General features: G+C 39.5%; 1 protein-coding gene, 1 long non-coding RNA gene and 2 other non-coding genes across 5 annotated transcripts; 1 reads left to right on the top strand and 3 right to left on the bottom strand.

Annotated features, from left to right (window-relative positions):
* The first annotated feature begins 2,456 nt into the window (after window positions 1-2,456).
* Window positions 2,457-14,918, top strand: ctps1a (CTP synthase 1a). Of its 2 annotated transcripts, XM_037795248.1 has the most exons (19): window positions 2,457-2,825; window positions 4,740-4,921; window positions 5,015-5,185; window positions 5,273-5,373; window positions 5,456-5,572; window positions 7,545-7,628; window positions 8,599-8,679; window positions 8,801-8,952; window positions 9,627-9,759; window positions 10,709-10,797; window positions 10,902-10,996; window positions 11,122-11,184; window positions 12,250-12,293; window positions 12,385-12,481; window positions 12,571-12,626; window positions 12,715-12,811; window positions 12,906-13,050; window positions 13,154-13,246; window positions 14,615-14,918. In XM_037795248.1, exons 2-18 carry the CDS (start codon window positions 4,753-4,755, stop codon window positions 13,236-13,238), a joined length of 1,779 nt encoding a protein of 592 aa, XP_037651176.1. In that variant the 5' UTR covers window positions 2,457-2,825; window positions 4,740-4,752; the 3' UTR covers window positions 13,239-13,246; window positions 14,615-14,918. The 2 variants fall into 2 exon arrangements, with proteins under 2 accessions (XP_037651176.1, XP_037651175.1); XM_037795247.1 differs by lacking the exon at window positions 14,615-14,918 and having other exon boundaries at window positions 13,154-13,282.
* Window positions 14,916-17,466, bottom strand: LOC119503442. Its single transcript, XR_005210315.1, has 7 exons — window positions 17,399-17,466; window positions 16,474-16,538; window positions 16,158-16,216; window positions 15,889-15,947; window positions 15,666-15,718; window positions 15,311-15,385; window positions 14,916-15,141 (listed from the first exon to the last, which is right to left on the bottom strand). It is a non-coding gene; the product is annotated as an uncharacterized LOC119503442 (long non-coding RNA).
* Window positions 15,205-15,274, bottom strand: LOC119504061. Its single transcript, XR_005210506.1, has one exon. It is a non-coding gene; the product is annotated as a small nucleolar RNA SNORD99 (small nucleolar RNA).
* Window positions 16,303-16,440, bottom strand: LOC119504041. The gene has a single exon (XR_005210487.1). It is a non-coding gene; the product is annotated as a small nucleolar RNA SNORA16B/SNORA16A family (small nucleolar RNA).
* Window positions 17,467-18,411: the final 945 nt, after the last annotated feature.

Below are 18,411 nucleotides of genomic sequence, written 5' to 3'. Positions count from 1 at the left end.
GGGGAGAGAAAGAGGAACATGTGTGTTGTAACCCCACAGGAAAACATCTCCGTGCCTCCGGCCACTCCAGTGTTTTTTCTGCCGCGGGATCAATTCAGCCTCGCTTTGTTGCATCTGAACAGCAGCTTACATTATCACTGGAGTCACGCTGATACGCTGTTACATCTATTGTTACATCAGGACAAAATGGCTCTGACATTAAAGCTCATTCTATTCCTGGACTAATATTATGTATTATTCTTTGTGGATTTTAAGAAAACAAAAGATGTGCAAGACTTTTTCATTCTCTGCCACTTGGATAAATAAGATATGAACAATACAAGGAGCTCTAAGCTCAAAACAAAAAAAATGTAATGCTGATAAATACCTTGTACAGTCTGTAAAGCTAAACAGCTGGCTAAAGGCCTTTCTACATGAGGGAAATGCAACTTTTTTTTTCTCCTCTTGTCCAACATGAACCGTCAAACGTGAAACATGAGCTCCCCCTGCTGATTGAAAGATGGAGAGGGTGCTGCCTTCAGGTGCTCAAGAGAATCAAACAGCCAGGAAATATCCTAAAGAATTTATGGTGATAGCCAAGATAATAGTTATAATAATAATAATTTTACATATATAGCACTTTTCAATCTTATGCACAAAGTGCTTTACAGATTAAAAGATTTAGAGAATAAAAAATTCAAAATCAGTACCTGTTTAAGTACATACTGTATATCGAGCAGCACTGAGCCACTTAAACAGAAATAGTTCATACAGGTAAGTAAGATGTGGACAAAAGCGATAAGCTCATATAAAGCCGGTTAAATTTAAGTATAGGAAACAGTGACGGCTGGTGGAAATCTTTCTAGGTAGGGCTGTGCCACATCCAATCAATTTCAGCAAACATCCCAGAATGATTTAGCAGCAGCAGGCAGCTATTGGTTGATGTCACTAAATGTTACAGCGTTTAAATGTTAAATACTGCTCCAAAAAAAATCTTTTCACAGCAGGGTTTGGTGATGGCACCCAAATATCAAGTTTTAAATAAAAAAAACAATAAAATGAAAATTAAACATATATATTATATATATATATAATATATACTGTATGTATATAATTATATCTTATATAAACATAAATAAATATAAGAAATAGAAATAAGGGAGTATGTATAATGTCAATTATGTACATAATGCTACAATATAAACACAATATATGTAAAGAAATATAAGTAATTACTCAAATTTAAAATAAGAAAATGAGAATATATGAAATATGTACAAATATTTGCATTAAGACACGTATAAATAAGAAATGAATAATAATCTTTCTTGAATGCACAGTATAAATGCAGTATCAAGGACAGTATTGCACAGTAAAATTATTGCACAAATAATTATATTATTATAACTTACTTGTGAATACTCACATTGAATTTACTTGTGAGAAGATACAGCAGCGCATTTACTTTCTTCGCAGACTGCGATGTTTTGGAGCCAGTAGCCAGATTATTTTTCTATTTTTCAGTTCAGTGATTCAGAGTGTCCTGTTGTACTGCAGCACAGCCTGGCTCAGTAGTATATCTGCAAAACTTAAAACTGAACTTTCAAGCAGCTCACAACAAGAGCATGCCCAGACTGGCCAACAGCATCTCTTCTGATCCTTTACATGTTTTAAATGGGGAATATCAACTTCTGCCCTCCAAGAGGCGATTCAGAGTTCCTACATTTAACCTCATCAGGCTAAAGAACGCTTTTGTTCATCAGTCCATCTTGTTGCTAAATAATAATAAATGTGCTGCTAAAGAGATGTAAATCCAGAGGACAGACGGTCATTTGTTAATGGGTTATGTATGAATAATTGTGATGTGTTTTGTTTTTTGTCTGATGGGTCTTACTTGTCTGTTTGTTTATGGTAACAGTATGTCTACTGTATGTGTACTTTTTCTCAAATTGAGCTGCCTATGGATGCAAAATGAATTTCAGTGCAAACTGACAATAAAGTTGTATCGTATCATATCATATCATAAGTGTCTAGATAGAATAGATCTAGAGCCTGGTTATATATATGTTGCTATAGGCCTATATATTTCTATTATAATTCTATAGAAACGTTACTTATTTCATAATTTTGAATAATTCCTTGTTCTTAAAACGATTGATACTGACACTCACTGTGTGATGGAGGGTCTAATGAAGGAGCACAACCACCCAGACTCTAGGATTTGTACCTTTTTATTATTTTTTTCTTGACGCTTTGGTAATATTGTCTCATGCCAATAAATAATGCTGAATTGAATTGAAGATGGCACAGTAATGAACTACTCCCAGAAGGTGGCAGCAATACAACATAGCGGATGCTGGCTGCCGTAAAACCCTAAAGAAGAAGATGCACAATGTGGTCGTGTATAGAAGGTAACCCGCAAATTGAGAAATCTGGCAAAAACTCTCGCGATACTTGCTGCCCGACGACCTATCATAACCATAACTATTCGAGGCAAACGTCTATAACTTAAACCATTCGAGGTCAATGCCTAAACTTAAATATTCAAGGTCAGTGCCTAACCTTAACTATTTGAGATCAACGCTTAACCTTAATAATCTCGCGAGATTTTCTCAACTCGTGGGTTACCTTCTGGACATGACCACACAGTGTTGTAGGAATGATGTACTGCAGCTCTGAGTCGTGGTCCAGACACGTGTAGAGGGGAGGTGGGATTGTAGGTAACGATACTAGCAAAGGCGTTGCTATTTGGATCGAAAGTTTGTCTCTGAACAAAAAGGTCTTGTGAGCTGTTTTCATCGTCTACGTTTCGTTCTGAAGCACAGCTCTGCCTGGAGAATATTGAGGTGAGTGTAAATGTGATGCTGTTAACAGAGAGGCTGCTGGCGCGCTACCAAACACGAAGCTAACGTTACACAGTGTGACTTCCGGTAAAGAATTTATAAAAAATAAAATGACAAGGGTAATATAATGACTGATTAACGTTACATTTCATCTGTAAATTAGTCTCGTAACCCAAAATGGAGTATATAATGCTGCTATATGTGGTCAATTCGATCTATTTCACAGTTTTGTTGCCATGATTCGTATATGAAAATTAATAAATAGCTACCTCGCTTTTATTTTGAATATTTGTAAACTGGCTAGCTTGATGCAGTTAGCTGACGTTACCCTTTGTATTTACCGTAGACTATTACAGATAATAACTTAATCAGCCTTGATTCGGTGTTAAGCAAAAGTTTAATTTGTCTGCGTTCCCACGCAGACACTAAGAGGTTGGTATTGTGTGTCTGATAGTAATTCTCGTACATAGTTAGCTTAAAGCTAATCGCGCTGGCGGTATTACTTTAGTCGCGTTGACTTTGTGGACGGTGGTAACCCGGGCGGGCGGTGCTCTCGTGTAGTCCTCTCTATCAATAAGGCAATCAGGAAGTTCCCACCCGCTCGGGCCACACGATGTGTGTAACCGAGCGTTTCAAATGTGCCATGCTTTATGATAGTGAAAGTGTTGTGTTGTCAGATGGATGGATGAATAACTGAGCTTTCACATTTACATCTAGTGACCTTTAGAGTTTAGTAACATGACTGAACCTGTCGTTTTAGGCGCGAAATGTTGGTTCACCTCGGTAATAGCTGCTGAGGACCACGTTGTAAACACGGAAATGGAGGTTTAGCAATATTTTTTTTGATTAGATTAAAAGCAAAATTGTCTTTTAACAGAAATGTTCGCTAGTTTTATTGTGAACTATAGCCTAGTCTAAATATTTCCCCTAAACATATCTAAATTCAGATCAGTTAAGAGCCAGACAGGCTGCAGAAAATCTATTAAGAATATAATGTTTAACTCAAAAGTATGTATATATATATATATAGATATATATATACATACTAACTTTAGTATACCCATACTAGGGGTGTTATAATATATTATTATAGATATTGACGATACCGTGATATTTATTAATGAAATATTTTATATCATGTTGATAATACACACATGATAATATTGTGTAAATAATGCAGCGCCTCTTAAATCATTTTATATATACAGTTATGGTTACAGACTCTCTCTCCGCCTCCATACACTCGTATTTTGAGTGCAATTCATTTGCCAAAAAAAAGAGACAAATTGCACAATAAACAAAGTTAAAGATGATTTTAATTGATGTTTTTTGTTGTTGTTTTTTCAAACATTTTATAGGCTTATGTTGCGATAATATCGTTATCGTGAATTCTTTTGTTCACAATAATCATGTAGTGAATATCTGATATCACGACAGCCCTAACCCATACTGTAAAATGTAATCCAGTACAACAGCCCCGCAAAAATAACGCACTTGTAAATAATTAAATGTTGTGTGACTAAAATTGATAACTCAATGTCCACTTAACAGATTAATTTTGGAGCTCTACAACTCAAAGATATTCAGTTTACTGTCATAGAGGAGTAAAGAAACCAGAAAATATTCACATTTAAGAAGCTGGAATCAGAGAATTTTTCTTTTTCTTTTTTCTTAAAAAATTACTGATTAATCGATTATCAAGATAGTTGGTGATTAATTTAATAGTTGAGAACTAATAGATTAATCGTTGTAGCTCTAGTCTGGACGTTTTATAGTTGAAATGTTTTTTGTTTTTTTTCTGTGAAGCCAAAAACAATTTTCCCAAAGCACAATATAATGTTTATGAGGGCTTATATCCTTTTGGTGAATAGTTTTGCATTGTCTACTGTTTGATTTTAATCTGTCGTCTATCTCCAGATACCAGAGCAGAATGATGAAGTACATCCTGGTAACTGGAGGAGTCATCTCTGGCATCGGCAAAGGCATCATTGCGAGCAGCGTGGGCACAATCCTGAAGTCATGCGGCCTGCACGTAACTGCCATCAAGATCGACCCTTACATCAACATAGACGCAGGCACATTCTCCCCCTATGAGCATGGTAAGTCAGAGGAAATGATCATACTACACATTAAGTACTAAACGGCCGCATGTTATGTGTGTTTTACGATTGTGTCGCGCCCTCTCTGTCCAGGGGAAGTGTTCGTGCTGGATGACGGGGGTGAGGTGGACTTGGATCTGGGGAACTATGAACGCTTCCTGGACATCCGGCTGACCAGAGACAACAACCTGACCACCGGCAAGATCTACCAGTCGGTCATCAACAAAGAGAGGAGGGGAGACTACCTGGGCAAGACGGTGCAGGGTAAGCAACCGCTGTTTTAGTTTGGTATCGAGGGTGTCGTGCTGAAGAGAAACGGTTAACCAAGAATACATTTTCTCTGTTTCCCAGTGGTGCCACACATCACAGACGCCATCCAGGAATGGGTTGTGAAACAGGCCAAAGTACCAGTTGAGGAAGACAATGTAGAACCTCAAGTTTGTGTAATAGAGGTAAGCTGAGCGGTTCATAATTTGCATTTCTGAGGCAAAGGCTGCCATGGTTTTCACTGCTGGTGTTTGTGACTGTTTGCAGTTGGGAGGCACCGTTGGAGACATCGAGAGTATGCCTTTCATCGAGGCCTTCAGGCAGTTCCAGTTCAAAGTGAAGAGAGAGAACTTCTGCAACATTCACGTCAGTCTGATACCACAGGTAGGAGAGCAGCACCTTCAGGCCTGACTGGTTTTTATCTGAGGGGGTTTCGGCCGCTCTTGCAGGACAACCGGCTGTAAACACACACACTTATTCAGCCTCGACCATATAAGTGTGTCTCATCCCGTGGATGTACAAAACAACTGAAAATAATTAACATGTTGGGGGAAAAAATTTAAATTGTCAAACAAGATTTTCACATGTGAAATCTAATATTTATGTGAATAGAATAGAATCCAGGTTGGGATGTCACGACACTAGAAATTTAGTAGTCGATACCAATTCGATACCACGGTTACAAACAAAAGTAAAACAATAAATCCCATGTACTTGAACACACACACTCCTTTACTACCATTTGCATACTGGTTTCTGTTAGGAAGTTAAACTCATCAAGTTTGAAAACAACATGATAACTTTCTGATTTACCTTCGCCCCAAACCAATTTTTACTGAATAGAGCCTGAATGCAACATAGGGTGTGAAATAGGGTGCGTCCCCTGGCAGTGTCAATGGTGAGTTTACCGGTACCAAACATATCTTCTATCGTCTCAGGACGACGGGACGCCGTTAGTCTCGTGCCCCGACGTTACCTACGGTACTGTAGAAAAACAAGGTCCGTCACGTTTTCAGAATTTCAGCATGAATTTGGTACCGAAGTATCGGTTCTCGTGACATCCATAAATTTGGGCGTGTATTAAGTGTCTCAGAAATGCACCTAGGAATTAGACATGGGTAAACATTAAAATGCAGAAAATAACAGCTTTTTTTATGAGTGGATGAAGGTAACTTAGTTGTTATGTAAGAATACGATGACAAAATTGATAAATAGCCCAACGTCATAATGATATTTACATAGTAAGTGAACATCGGCAACAACAACAAAAAGTAAATGCAAATTAAAATGGGAGCTTAGGCAATTTGACTCTGCACGAAATGATCCTATCGGCTCTATACAATGACAGTGTTTTACAGTGCCTGTAATAGTTCCTCATCTTGCCTGTGTCCAGCAGTATTGCACATGCAGCAGTTGAAACCCCTCTGTTGGCTGTAGTGCACTGCTACATGCAGACATTTGAGAAACACAGGCCCAGAAATGAAACCATATCCTGAATATATATTTTGGTGTAACGTTCTAGTTTTTGTTGAGAACAGTAAGCCAGGACCGTCTGATAATTCCTGTGACCAGTGAGGCTGACATGTGATCGGTGCAAACGTGCGTAAACGAACACACGTGTCTGCTTTCAAGTTTGACAGGGTCACGTGTGAGGACTGAAACGGAAGCGTAGAGAGAATTCACTCATAGTTTGGTAAACATATTCGTGTTTGCAGCATAACGAGAATGTGGTCATGCTACAGGAGTGGTTTGTCAAGTTTCTGCGGAAGATTTAACGCTGTTTTTTCACATTTGTGAGCTGCTACTGCTTGTTCACCTTTCAAGGATACCTCTGTAGAAAAGAGATTGCAGATTTCTATAGACTACTGTAACTGTAGGTGCTAGGAGATATAAAACATAATCTATTGCTTTGTGTGCTTCATATGTGGTGTTAGGGGTGGGCGATATATCGAATATAGTCGATGTATCGCGGCTTGTCCCACGCGCGGTATAATAATCATTCATTTCAGGAGTTTGTTAGATGAGAACAAAAAGATGTAGTAGCCTACTAACTTTGAGTTGACCAAATCCCATTTGAATTTATCGTGACAATTACTGAAAGGTGATTAAAATAGCTTGCTGGGAAGAAGATAACTTAAGCTAATAAGGTTTGTTTGCAACAACAATCCCATACCCCCGCCCCTAACTGTGACATTAAACCCCCCCACTGATGGCAGCAGAATCTTAGTGAAAAAAAGAGTTTTAGTTTCTTGTATTTTGAAATGTTTAGTGTCATGTTAGATGTTGCATATGCACATACCTGAGGCGTTCTATACAGTCAGTTTAATATATGTAATGTGTCCATTGTTCTGTCCAGCCCAGCGCAACAGGAGAGCAAAAGACCAAACCAACACAGAACAGCGTCCGAGAGCTGAGAGGACTGGGTCTGTCACCTGATCTGGTGAGTCATCTGCACTACATCCTTCTATAAAAATGCTCCATTTCACTGTGTGCATGCCTGTATTTCCTGTAGGACTTCCCCCCACTCAGTCCATTAGTCGACTAATTGGTCATTCTGATTTTAATTGACAAAGATTTCTTTAGTCGATTAGTCATATTTTATGCTTTTTTTATGCTGGATGACATACTTCCAAGAAACTTCTGAGCACATCTCTGGTAAACACCAGATTTAAAGTGCTGCTTTTTGTGGGATTTTTGCGGAGAAACTGAGCTTTACAGATCTGACGATTAAATCAGCTAATTGACACATTGCGCATGTATGCAATGGCATTCAAATGGTGCTTAATGACACTAATGTGAGCCATTCCTGTGTCACAACACCACCAGCAGCCTCTAAATTTGACAGATCCATGTGCCTAAGCTTTGAACCAGCCATCAGCAAGTCACAATAGCAGTTAAGATGCACTAGATCAGGTGCATTCATCCATTATTCAGTGTTATCCAGTATTAAAGCCTCTATGTATTTCATTTTGAATGTGATAACGGTATCTGTTGAAATGATCCTCCTGACCTAATAGAGTTTCAAAAAGTAAGAAACTGCTGAATTCTTACCCTGAAAACACAAAATGCTGCCCTTGAATACAAAGTTCAGCTCAGTCCTCAGAGTGAGTTCACTATACAAAAGTTCAGATACTTGTTATATTACTACACATACAGATCACAAAACTAATGCAACATGTGTAAACCTACTGTATTCATGTTCTGCTGTGTGTGCGACAGAGATAGTGCTGCCACAGCGCTTCATACGGCACGCATCATTATGTCGCACTGGGTCTCTGTTATCAAGGCTTCCCAGGATGTTTTATCTATCTCCTGTTTGTTTCCTGTGTGAAATCCCTGTTATGTTTTGTTGAAAAGACCCGTTTTGCCCCTCAGCAATCATTAAAGCTTCATCTCGTCTTTTCCATCAGATTATGTGCCGCTGTTCCACCACTCTGGAGAACTCTGTCAAAGACAAGATCTCCATGTTCTGCCACGTAGAACCTGAACAGGTACGTCACTGTCCGACACCGAAAGCACATTTGTCATCTTTGTGTGGAAGAGCCCTGTCTCTCTCTCTCTCTCTCTCTCTCTCTCTGCTACTCTAAACTCATCGACCCCGTCTCGTCCCAGGTCATCTGTGTACACGACGTGTCGTCTATCTACAAAGTGCCGATACTGCTGGAGCAGCAGGGCGTGGTAGGCTACCTGAGCAGGAGACTGAACATGCCCATAGAGACTCGCCCCAGGAAGATGCTGACTCAATGGAAGGAGATGTCTGACAGGTGAGTCCTCAGTAGAGGTCAAACATTAGATAAATCAATTAAATAGGGCTGAAAACAGCTGTTTTTCTTCTGCCCTGCGTAGGGCTGGACTCGAGTATTTGACTATTCGGTTATTAGTTCGATGGGTAGGTAATTGATTTTAGTTTGGTATTTTCGGATATTTGTTGTTGTTGTTTGTTTAACCCCGTGGGATTACAAACATGCATAAAACACATCCAAACCTTTTGGAAAATGCTTCTTATTCAATACAAAATACAAAACACCAATGCTGTAGAATAACAGAATCCTTCGTCCTCATTGCTTATGTCGGAGCAAAACGCATGCGAGGCTTGGGCCGAAAGGACCAAGAGGTCCCGCAAGACACTGAGCACGGAGAACACTTGGACTCATCATGACACATTTTTGTTTGAAAAAGCATGTGGGTGGGGGGATTGTGCTGCTTTAATTAGGAGCCGTGCTGTCCACTAAGAGGTTAAAGAGCTCCTCCGGTCATGGCCGTCCCGCTTAACCCCCCCGCCGAAGCTTCGAATATTAAACGCTGATTACTACCAAAAGCTCCGGAGCCCAAAACATGGTGTTGGGGACAGCCCTGGCCCTGTGTGACTTGATGGTTTTACTCCAGCAAAGGTATTGTTTTTCACACGGATTCCTAATGTCCACACTCATCTCCACAGGTCAGACAGACTGCTAGAGCACTGTTCTATAGCGCTGGTCGGGAAGTACACCAAGTTTTCCGACTCCTATGCTTCCGTCATCAAGGCTCTGGAGCACTCCGCCCTGGCCATCAGCCATAAATTGGAGGTTAAGGTATGAACACGCTGTTGTTAACCCACGTTGCTCACTACCACATTTTTACTAATGTCTTCATTATGCCTTTTCTGTGAGCTATAACTTGAACCTTGTTTTTTAGCCTACCTTTGTTTACATTTTGGCGAATTAGCTATTAGAAGTTCCTGTTTGCAATGTACCCAGGGATGTACACACAACTATTACTGTATTCATTTGATACTGAAGAAAACTTAAAGGTCCCATATCGTGCTCATTTTCAGGTCCATACTTGTTTTTTGGGTTTCTACTTGAACATGTTTACATGCTGTAATGTTAAAAAAAAAACTTTATTTCTCTCATACTGTCTGTCTGAATATACCTGTATTCACCCTCTGTCTGAAACGCTCTGTTTTAGTGCATTTCAACGGAATTGCAAAAGAATTGCGTTGCTAGGCAACAGTTTGGGCCCATGTCTACTTTCTGTCAGCTGATGTTATTCACATACAGTGCAACAGGAAAGTAACTGGGACATATTTAGAATGTTTATGTTTAAAACCGTGTAATGGTCTAAATATTGAATATTTGTGACATCACAAATGGACAGATATCCCAACAGCTTGTTTCAAACTCACAGTTTCTGAATACGGGCTGTGTGTGTTTCTCCGTATATTGAGCGTTTTGATAGTTTAGCTGTATTTATAAAGCACTTAAACCTGTTTTATAATATAAAAGACATGAAAATCTCACTTTTTACAATGTGGGACCTTTAAAAATATTATGATTCTCAGGCAAGTTCTGAAGTTATAAGGAACATCTTGTTTCTATGATTTCTAATAGGATTTATGGAAAAATATGTGTATCATGTCTGTTCGTGCAGTCACTTTATTACATTAGTCTGTCCCTCGTTACTTAATGTTCTCCATCAGGAGGAATGGAACTGATGTATTTCTCTAACTCTTTAGACCTTTTCTGTGTCTCCTCTCCTCAGTATATAGACTCGGCGTCTTTGGAGCCGAACACTCTGCAGGATGAACCGGTGAAATACCACGAGGCCTGGCAGAAACTCTGCAGTGCTGAGTGAGTGCTGACACACCATCTTTTTTTGTTGTAAGTAACACAACCTGGACATTAGATTAGTAATTTAATCAACTGTTTTTTTTTTTTTCTCTCTCTGTCCTCAGTGGCATCCTGGTTCCAGGAGGTTTCGGTGTCAGAGGAACTGAAGGAAAGATTCATGCCATCAACTGGGCCAGGAAACAGAAGAAACCCTTTCTAGGTACAGGATGGCAGCATCTTAACCAACCTAATGCTGTGATATACATTTAGAACTATTTCAGATTTGATATTGAAATGAGTAGCAGCATCAATAACAGTGAACACACCACTTGACTGTTTCTGCAGGCGTGTGTCTCGGAATGCAGTTGGCTGTGTGTGAGTTTGCCAGGAACGAGCTGGGCTGGACAGGTAATATAAATGATCCCGTGTAGATGAACTGAACCTGTGCAGTGTTTTTGTATTTTCTGTGTTGTTAAGAATAGCTGAGAGCCAACGAGGCTAAAAAGAGAGAGAGTTATTGTACTATTCAAACGTGCTCTGAAGTTGCAAAGCCAGTTTCATAATATTTCTGTTACTAATTCAGGTGAAACGTTGAGCACAACTACTGAATTCAATTCTGTTCAAGTAGTGGATCAGAGCATTTATTTACTGTTTAATCTGACTTTGTTGAATCACAGCTGCTGAATTCTTTGAATTTGACTATTGCCTTATTATAATCCTAAACTGAAAAGAAACTGATTGTAGTAGTTCAATGGGATAGTCGTTTGACAAAACCGTCTTAACTCTAGGTCGATTTGGTATCTTTTTCTGGAGCTTACTCGTAAAATTCTTGATATAGAGTTAAAATAATTGTCAAACTGAAAAGAAATAAGCTTGCCCTGAATCATCAATTTAAACAATCTGAGGACACCTTTTTTCTGTTAGAAGAATAATACTTACACGATATATAAATGATAATAATAAGAAGCATTTTCAAACTGCTATATTAGAATGTGTTCAGGCTAAAGTCCCCTGCAGTATATGTCCCACACAAAAGTTGTGAAAGAAATATGTCCGAGGTGATTGAAACTCACAGTTATATGTAAGACCACTGTTAACTTTTCCTGCTTGAGCCGGAGTCGATAACGTTACTCGCTCTGGAGTTAACCCCTGCCGTCACTCCACTCAGCCGCCGGTAAACAAGACACAGGGAACCTCTGTTGGTCTTGAGGAGCTGTCACTTGATATTCTCAGAGCTAAACTCTGTCTTCTGCTCCACTAGCTCACTTGTTCGCTCACACACATTCGCTCGCCACCGCTCTCTCTCTCTCTTAGCTCACCACTCACTCACCTCGCCACCGTAGTTTTCCTACACGCTTGGCACATGGGAGAGGTTTCAGTCTGCAACCACCACCAGCTAGATGTTGCTTAAAATCCTACACACTGTTCCTTTTAAAATAACTGATTTCATGGCTTTGTCTGTTACGCACACAGATGCCAACTCAACTGAATTTGACCCCGAATCAACGCATCCTGTGGTAAGTTTGTTTTCAATTCAGACATGATCTAGTCTTAATGAGACGTAAAAATGAACATTGACTTTGAGATTGTCCTGTTGAACGTCTGCAGGTGATCGACATGCCAGAACACAACCCCGGTCAGATGGGCGGAACGATGAGGCTAGGGAAGAGACGGACCATTTTCAAGACAAAAAACAGTGTATTGCGTAAGAACAAACTTTAAAGTTAACGTTTAGCCCAGTGTGTTGGTGTGTTGTTGTGTCTGCCCTGTGTTTATATCTATTCTGTTTTCCAGGTAAACTGTATGGAGATGCTAAATATGTGGATGAAAGGCACAGACATCGCTTTGAGGTATGTTGACGTCTCAGAACATCTTCGCCACTGGATTGTGGACTGGGTGTCTTTTTTTTATTTTTTTAACTGTGTTGTCCTTGTGCAGGTCAATCCTGAACTCAAGAGTCACTTTGAAGAGAAAGGCTTCTGCTTCGTAGGTCAAGACGTTGAAGGGGAAAGGATGGAGGTCATAGAGCTGGATGGTACGGGGAAAAGGAGACAGCTTGTGGATTAATAGTGTTTCTAAAAGGTCAACAATTCCACTCCAACCTTCTGCGTACTTTTATTTGTTTTCAGATCATCCGTATTTCGTCGGCGTGCAGTATCACCCCGAGTTCACCTCTCGCCCCATTAAACCGTCACCCCCGTATCTCGGTTTACTGCTGGCTGCAGCCGGGAAGCTGCAGAGCTACTTACAGAAGGGCTGTCGTCTGTCTCCACGGTAACCACGCAGCATCAGATTACACATTTCTACCCATAAATAAGCTACAATATGTTCCATCAGACCAGATTAATGACTGTTACGTTCTGTCTTTGACACACAGGGACACATACAGCGATCGCAGCGGCAGCAGCACCCCAGACTCTGAGATATCAGAGTTGAAATTACCTTCCATCTCTAATGAATGACTTATGAGGTACACAATAAAAGAAATGGTTGTGTTTTCAGAAAATTTCATTTGCAAATTGAGTCATTACCACAAAATACAATTCTAACTTGACCTAGAGATGAGCGAATGACACCAAAGTTTGTTTCACTCCTCTGACCTGCACTGTTTCAATACATTGTTTCTGAGTTTGTGTCAGATGAATACCACGTGACTGATGACGTCCCAAGCTTTAAACGTCACTGGTGCTTCTAGTTCAGGCATTTTTATATCCCTGCGACAACGTAGTCGGGGTATATAGCGCTCCGTGTGTCGTCAACCTCACACAATTTTCAAAAAAAATAAACTCAATGGATTTTGTGTCCTCATTACATTCTGAATGAGAGAAAACAAGTCCTGAGTTATTGTATGTAGAGAAAGATTTGGAAATCCATCCTACCAAAAACGCCTTATTAGCCATATTTCTGTGACAGTACAATCCTACATTGTTGTGCATGCTAGATTTGACCATGCTGTATTTTTTCCGTAAAGCAAAAAAAGAAAAATGAGAATTTATTATGATCACATCATTGGTCTGGCCCTATTCTACCCAATAGGGCAGAATCTTGTTGATCTTATTCTACGCAGATTTTTTATTTCAGTTCAGATACATTCTTTTACCTTGACTGACAGTACAGTGCAGTGGTTGAGGCAGGAAGCACATGCTGGCTTGCTTGGAATGTGTTGTACTACAGAATACTCTAAAGCATTTGAATTTCAAATACGTATTATAAAAACTACCCATCTGTCATCGTAACCCTTTCAAATAGGAAATAATTGTCACTAGGCTGGACGGTGGACATTTTTAATTTCCCCTTCAGATTATTCATAAACAAGTTTTGTATGTCAAAGAGGATTCCTTTAGGGCTGCGATACAAGTGAAAGGTTTAGTTCCAATTTGTGTGAGATTAAGTTACATTATTAATGGACTACTCAGTCCTTCAGTTAGGCAAATTAGTGGGATAAATGAGAATTAGGAATTATGGACAATAGAAAGACAAGTATGGGAACATTTGCACCTGATGTAATAAAAATAAGCTAATGTAATGAATATCACTCTAATCGGTGCATATAGAATGTTACACATGAGCCGACACTGGACAATGCTACATCAAAAGGTACAATTTTTATGTCAGCAGAAATATTTTATGTCAGCTGTTTTGGATCATGTATTTTACTGTAAAGTATTGAACAACCACATTTAATGCCGTACTGCTAAAAATAGGCTTGTTGATGTTTAAAGTTTCAGCCCCAAACTTGAAGGGCTGTTAGTTTTGCAAGCCACCAGATGTAACCTCTTGCTGTGTGTAGCCCCAGAGCTTCTTCCACCCATCACCAACTTCACCCCGTTCTCTCCAGTGTTCCAGAAAGTTCTGGCTTTGGCTAGTGGATTCTGGACTCCCTAGAGCACTGACATTTCTTCAATGCAGCAGACTGCTGTGAAGTTGTGTTCCAGTCCTGCTATGAACTACTGAAAATATTGAAACACTTGGGGCTCAGGAATGAACAGATGGCACCATCAACCTTGTCCACTTCTACACTATTGTGGCCTTATTGTAAATAGGTCCTGCTACATGGAATGACGCTCGTTAGAAACTTCTTTAAGTAGCTGCAAGAATGTGAATGCAAGATTGAATATAAATAAAGGGATTCTCAATAGTCATTTTGTGCATTTTATTTCATTCAATGACAGTGAACAGTTTACATCACTTGGACTTAATTGACCACATTGTTACATTTTACACCTTTCTAGTGGTGCAGTTAGTTCCACACCAACAGTGCACATTACTGCACAAATTTCAGCATCACCGTTGCCACTTCCTCAGTCTGCAGTGGTGAGCCCAGACAGACTCCACTTGTTTAGGCTGCCGTCCGTGTCGCCAGACCTGAAATAAAAAATAAACCCAATTTAGTGCTACTCAGCAGCCATTTTCTGAACACATTAATAGAGCTGATCTCAGTCCCATATCCGCACACGTCATCCAACAGTCCTGTGTTTAGTAGTCATCATGGATCAGAAATAATAACTATGCATACAAGAATGCGTTTACATACCTTCAAACCAGGGAGATCATTAGAGCCCATACAGCTCCAGGTTACCAGATGTGGAGCTCATGAACAGATTGATGCCTACAGTAGAAGAGAAAGAGACATTATAATCTTTAAAAACGGTGGCATGTTAGTCACTTGTGACTGCTGTGCTTTCAAACAGGAAAGATGTCGGACAGTTGAGTGGCTGATGGTGGCAGAAGAGGCCACAACAGTCAAAGACCACCCTATTTTCTGGCAATGCACTTGGAGAACCCAGAGCTACAAACAAGCCCCGGTCCTTAGGATAGCATGCGTTAATGTAGACAAGAGGTTAACTTAAAAATCACTGAGTGAATGGAGTTGAAATAAAATAAGTTACCTTGACATCAGATGTCCTCATCCAGTAACTTCAGGTTCAGCCATGAGGGTCACCTAAAGGGAAGGATTGTCAGTTTTTAAATCCATCATTACTTCAATAAAAACTTTACTTTTAGCAAGTGTGGCTCAGTTAATAAATGTCTCAATCAAGAATTGTCAGTGAGGGCAAGTTTGTAATCACAGCCAAACTATTTATACAAGTCAAGATGCGTTTCAGAACCTACCTGCATGTGATGTGATTATTGTCATGTGTCGCCCTTCCATCTCCAATGTCACCCAACACCTGCAGAAAAAGATGGCGTACAGGGATTAGTAGATATTAATAATTTTTCCTATAGGCTTGATCAGTCATTAAACCTGCGATTTAGTCCAAATGTCCTTCCCTTAATGTGGCTCAGTTAATAAATGTCTCAATCAGACTTATGTCAGTGAGGGCAAGTTTGTAATCACAGCCAAACTATTTATACATTTCAAGATGCATCTCAGAACCTACCTGCATGTGATGTGATCATTTTCATGTGTCGCCCTTCCATCTCCAATGTCATCCAACACCTGCAGAAAAAGATGGTAGTACAGGGATTAGAGATTGATCACTTTTCCTAAAGGCTTGATCAGTCATTAACCCTGAGATTTAGTCAAAATGTCCTTCCCCTTAATGTTGCTGGAACAGTTATTTGTAAACTGACCAGCGACCGTCGGTGAAAGTCTTCCTTTCGGCTACCTGTTGACCGATCACTGCTACAGGAAGAGCACGAACGGCTTCGATAGGAGCCTGGGATATTAGAAACTGTATGATGGAAATGACATACCTGCAATCTATACAGACATCCATGGTTTGGAGAAGCCAGGTAGAGTTTCCTACTGCAGGTTGACACTGTAGAGAGACAAATTAGGCAAGTCAGTGCTGTAGAAGACAATTAAGGATTTTATACATTCACTTTTAAAGCTGTAGTATTATTGTTTAGAAGGCACTTGATAACCTAAAGTACAATTCACTGTTGTGTATGGATGCCTCCATTGTGAATTTGTGCATACAGGCTAAATTTTACATTAATGTTTTTCATGTAATAAAGACCATGAATCAAGGTTTTTAAATGTCTTATTTTATATATATATATATATATATATATATATATATATATATATATATATATATATATATATATATATCTTTACAGAGCACTACAAAATCGGACTACATGAGGGGAACTTGAATGCATCTTCTAAGGTATTTTAGGGGAGAAGAGACGTTAACACTAAACATGTCAGACCAAGCATGGTGCATCACAGTAAAGCAACAAACACCTGTCTTTTTAATGTAAATTAACGTGTTATTATGGAAATGTTGATCTAAAAGAAGGGTTGAGAAGGACCTTGCCACCACGTGGTTCACATTAGCATGAAGCTAACACTCAGCTAAATTAAACCTAATTCACATCTAGCATAAGTTGCATTACAAAAAGCAGCCTGCGCAATGTGTGTTGTATAAATGTTAATGTCGTGCTGTCATCTATCAAGAAACATTCAAGCTAACGTGAGCTGACCCTGCGTAGTTCAGCTGCTAACGTTAGCTGCATCAGCTAACATTAGTTAGTTTGCTCGCTGGCACTTTTAGTACAAACTAGCCAATAATATTAATAAATCCTACTCTTTATAAAGCCGTGAACGCGTCAGTCTAATCATCATGTATGTTCGTGTAATTTTAGTTAGAGAAATCAATAGTTGAGGCCTTACCAAGTTCTGATGTTCAGTCTGCTTCCTCCTCGTGGAAGACTTGAAGAAGAAGAAGAGACAGAAACGAGGGTCCCGTGCCTTTTTATATACACTACAGCCCGCTGATTGGTCTGCAAAGATCACACGGACCCCTTTGCATGATGGGATATGTATTTTTACAAGCGTTTTTAGGGAAACCCCTGCTGTCTTTTTGATTTATTGTCACGACAAAAACAGAGGTTTTAACATTTCATTAAACACATATATGTCACAGAGAAAGTTAGATTTGAATATATTGTGTATAAAGACAGGAATATACTGCACAGTCCGGCCATAGTTGGAACTGAAGCCTCTTTTAACAATAGTGTCTAGAAGGGAACCGCCAAACTGGGGAAACTCTCGCGAGACTGTTAAGGTTAGGCATCGATCTCATATAGTTAAAGGCCCATATTGCAAAAAGTGAGTTTTTTTTCATGTCTTTTATATTATAAAGCAAGTTTAAGTGATATATAAATACTGTGAAAGTATCAAAACACTCATTCCACGGAGAAATACACACAGCCCGTATTCAGAAACTGTGCGTTTTAAACAAGCCGTCAGGATGTCTTTCCATTTGTTATGTCACAAATTTACAATATTTAGACCATTTCACAGTTTTAAACGTAAACATACTAAATGTGTCCCAGTTTATTTCCTGTTGCAGTGTATGTGAATGACATCAGCTGACAGGAAGTAAACAAGGACCCAAACTGTTTCCTAGCAACGCAATTTCGTTGCCATTCCGTTGAAATGCGCTAAACGGAGCGTTTCAGACAGAGGTATATTCAGACAGACAGTATGAGAAAATGAATGTGTTTTTTGAACATTAAAGCGTGTAAACATGTTCCAGTAGAAACACAAAATACAAACATGACCCTGAAAATGAGCATATGTCCCCTTTAAGGTTAGGATAGGTCGTCGGGCAGCAAGTCTCGCGAGAGTTTGTACGTTTTTGCTGATCTCAGATCAGATTTAGCAATTTCGGGTTCCCTTCT

This window comes from Sebastes umbrosus, chromosome 15 (assembly GCF_015220745.1).
Source record: "Sebastes umbrosus isolate fSebUmb1 chromosome 15, fSebUmb1.pri, whole genome shotgun sequence".
Classification (NCBI taxonomy): domain Eukaryota; kingdom Metazoa; phylum Chordata; class Actinopteri; order Perciformes; family Sebastidae; genus Sebastes; species Sebastes umbrosus.
Note: the sequence above shows the minus strand (reverse complement) of the source record. Positions and strands in the feature narration are given on the sequence as shown.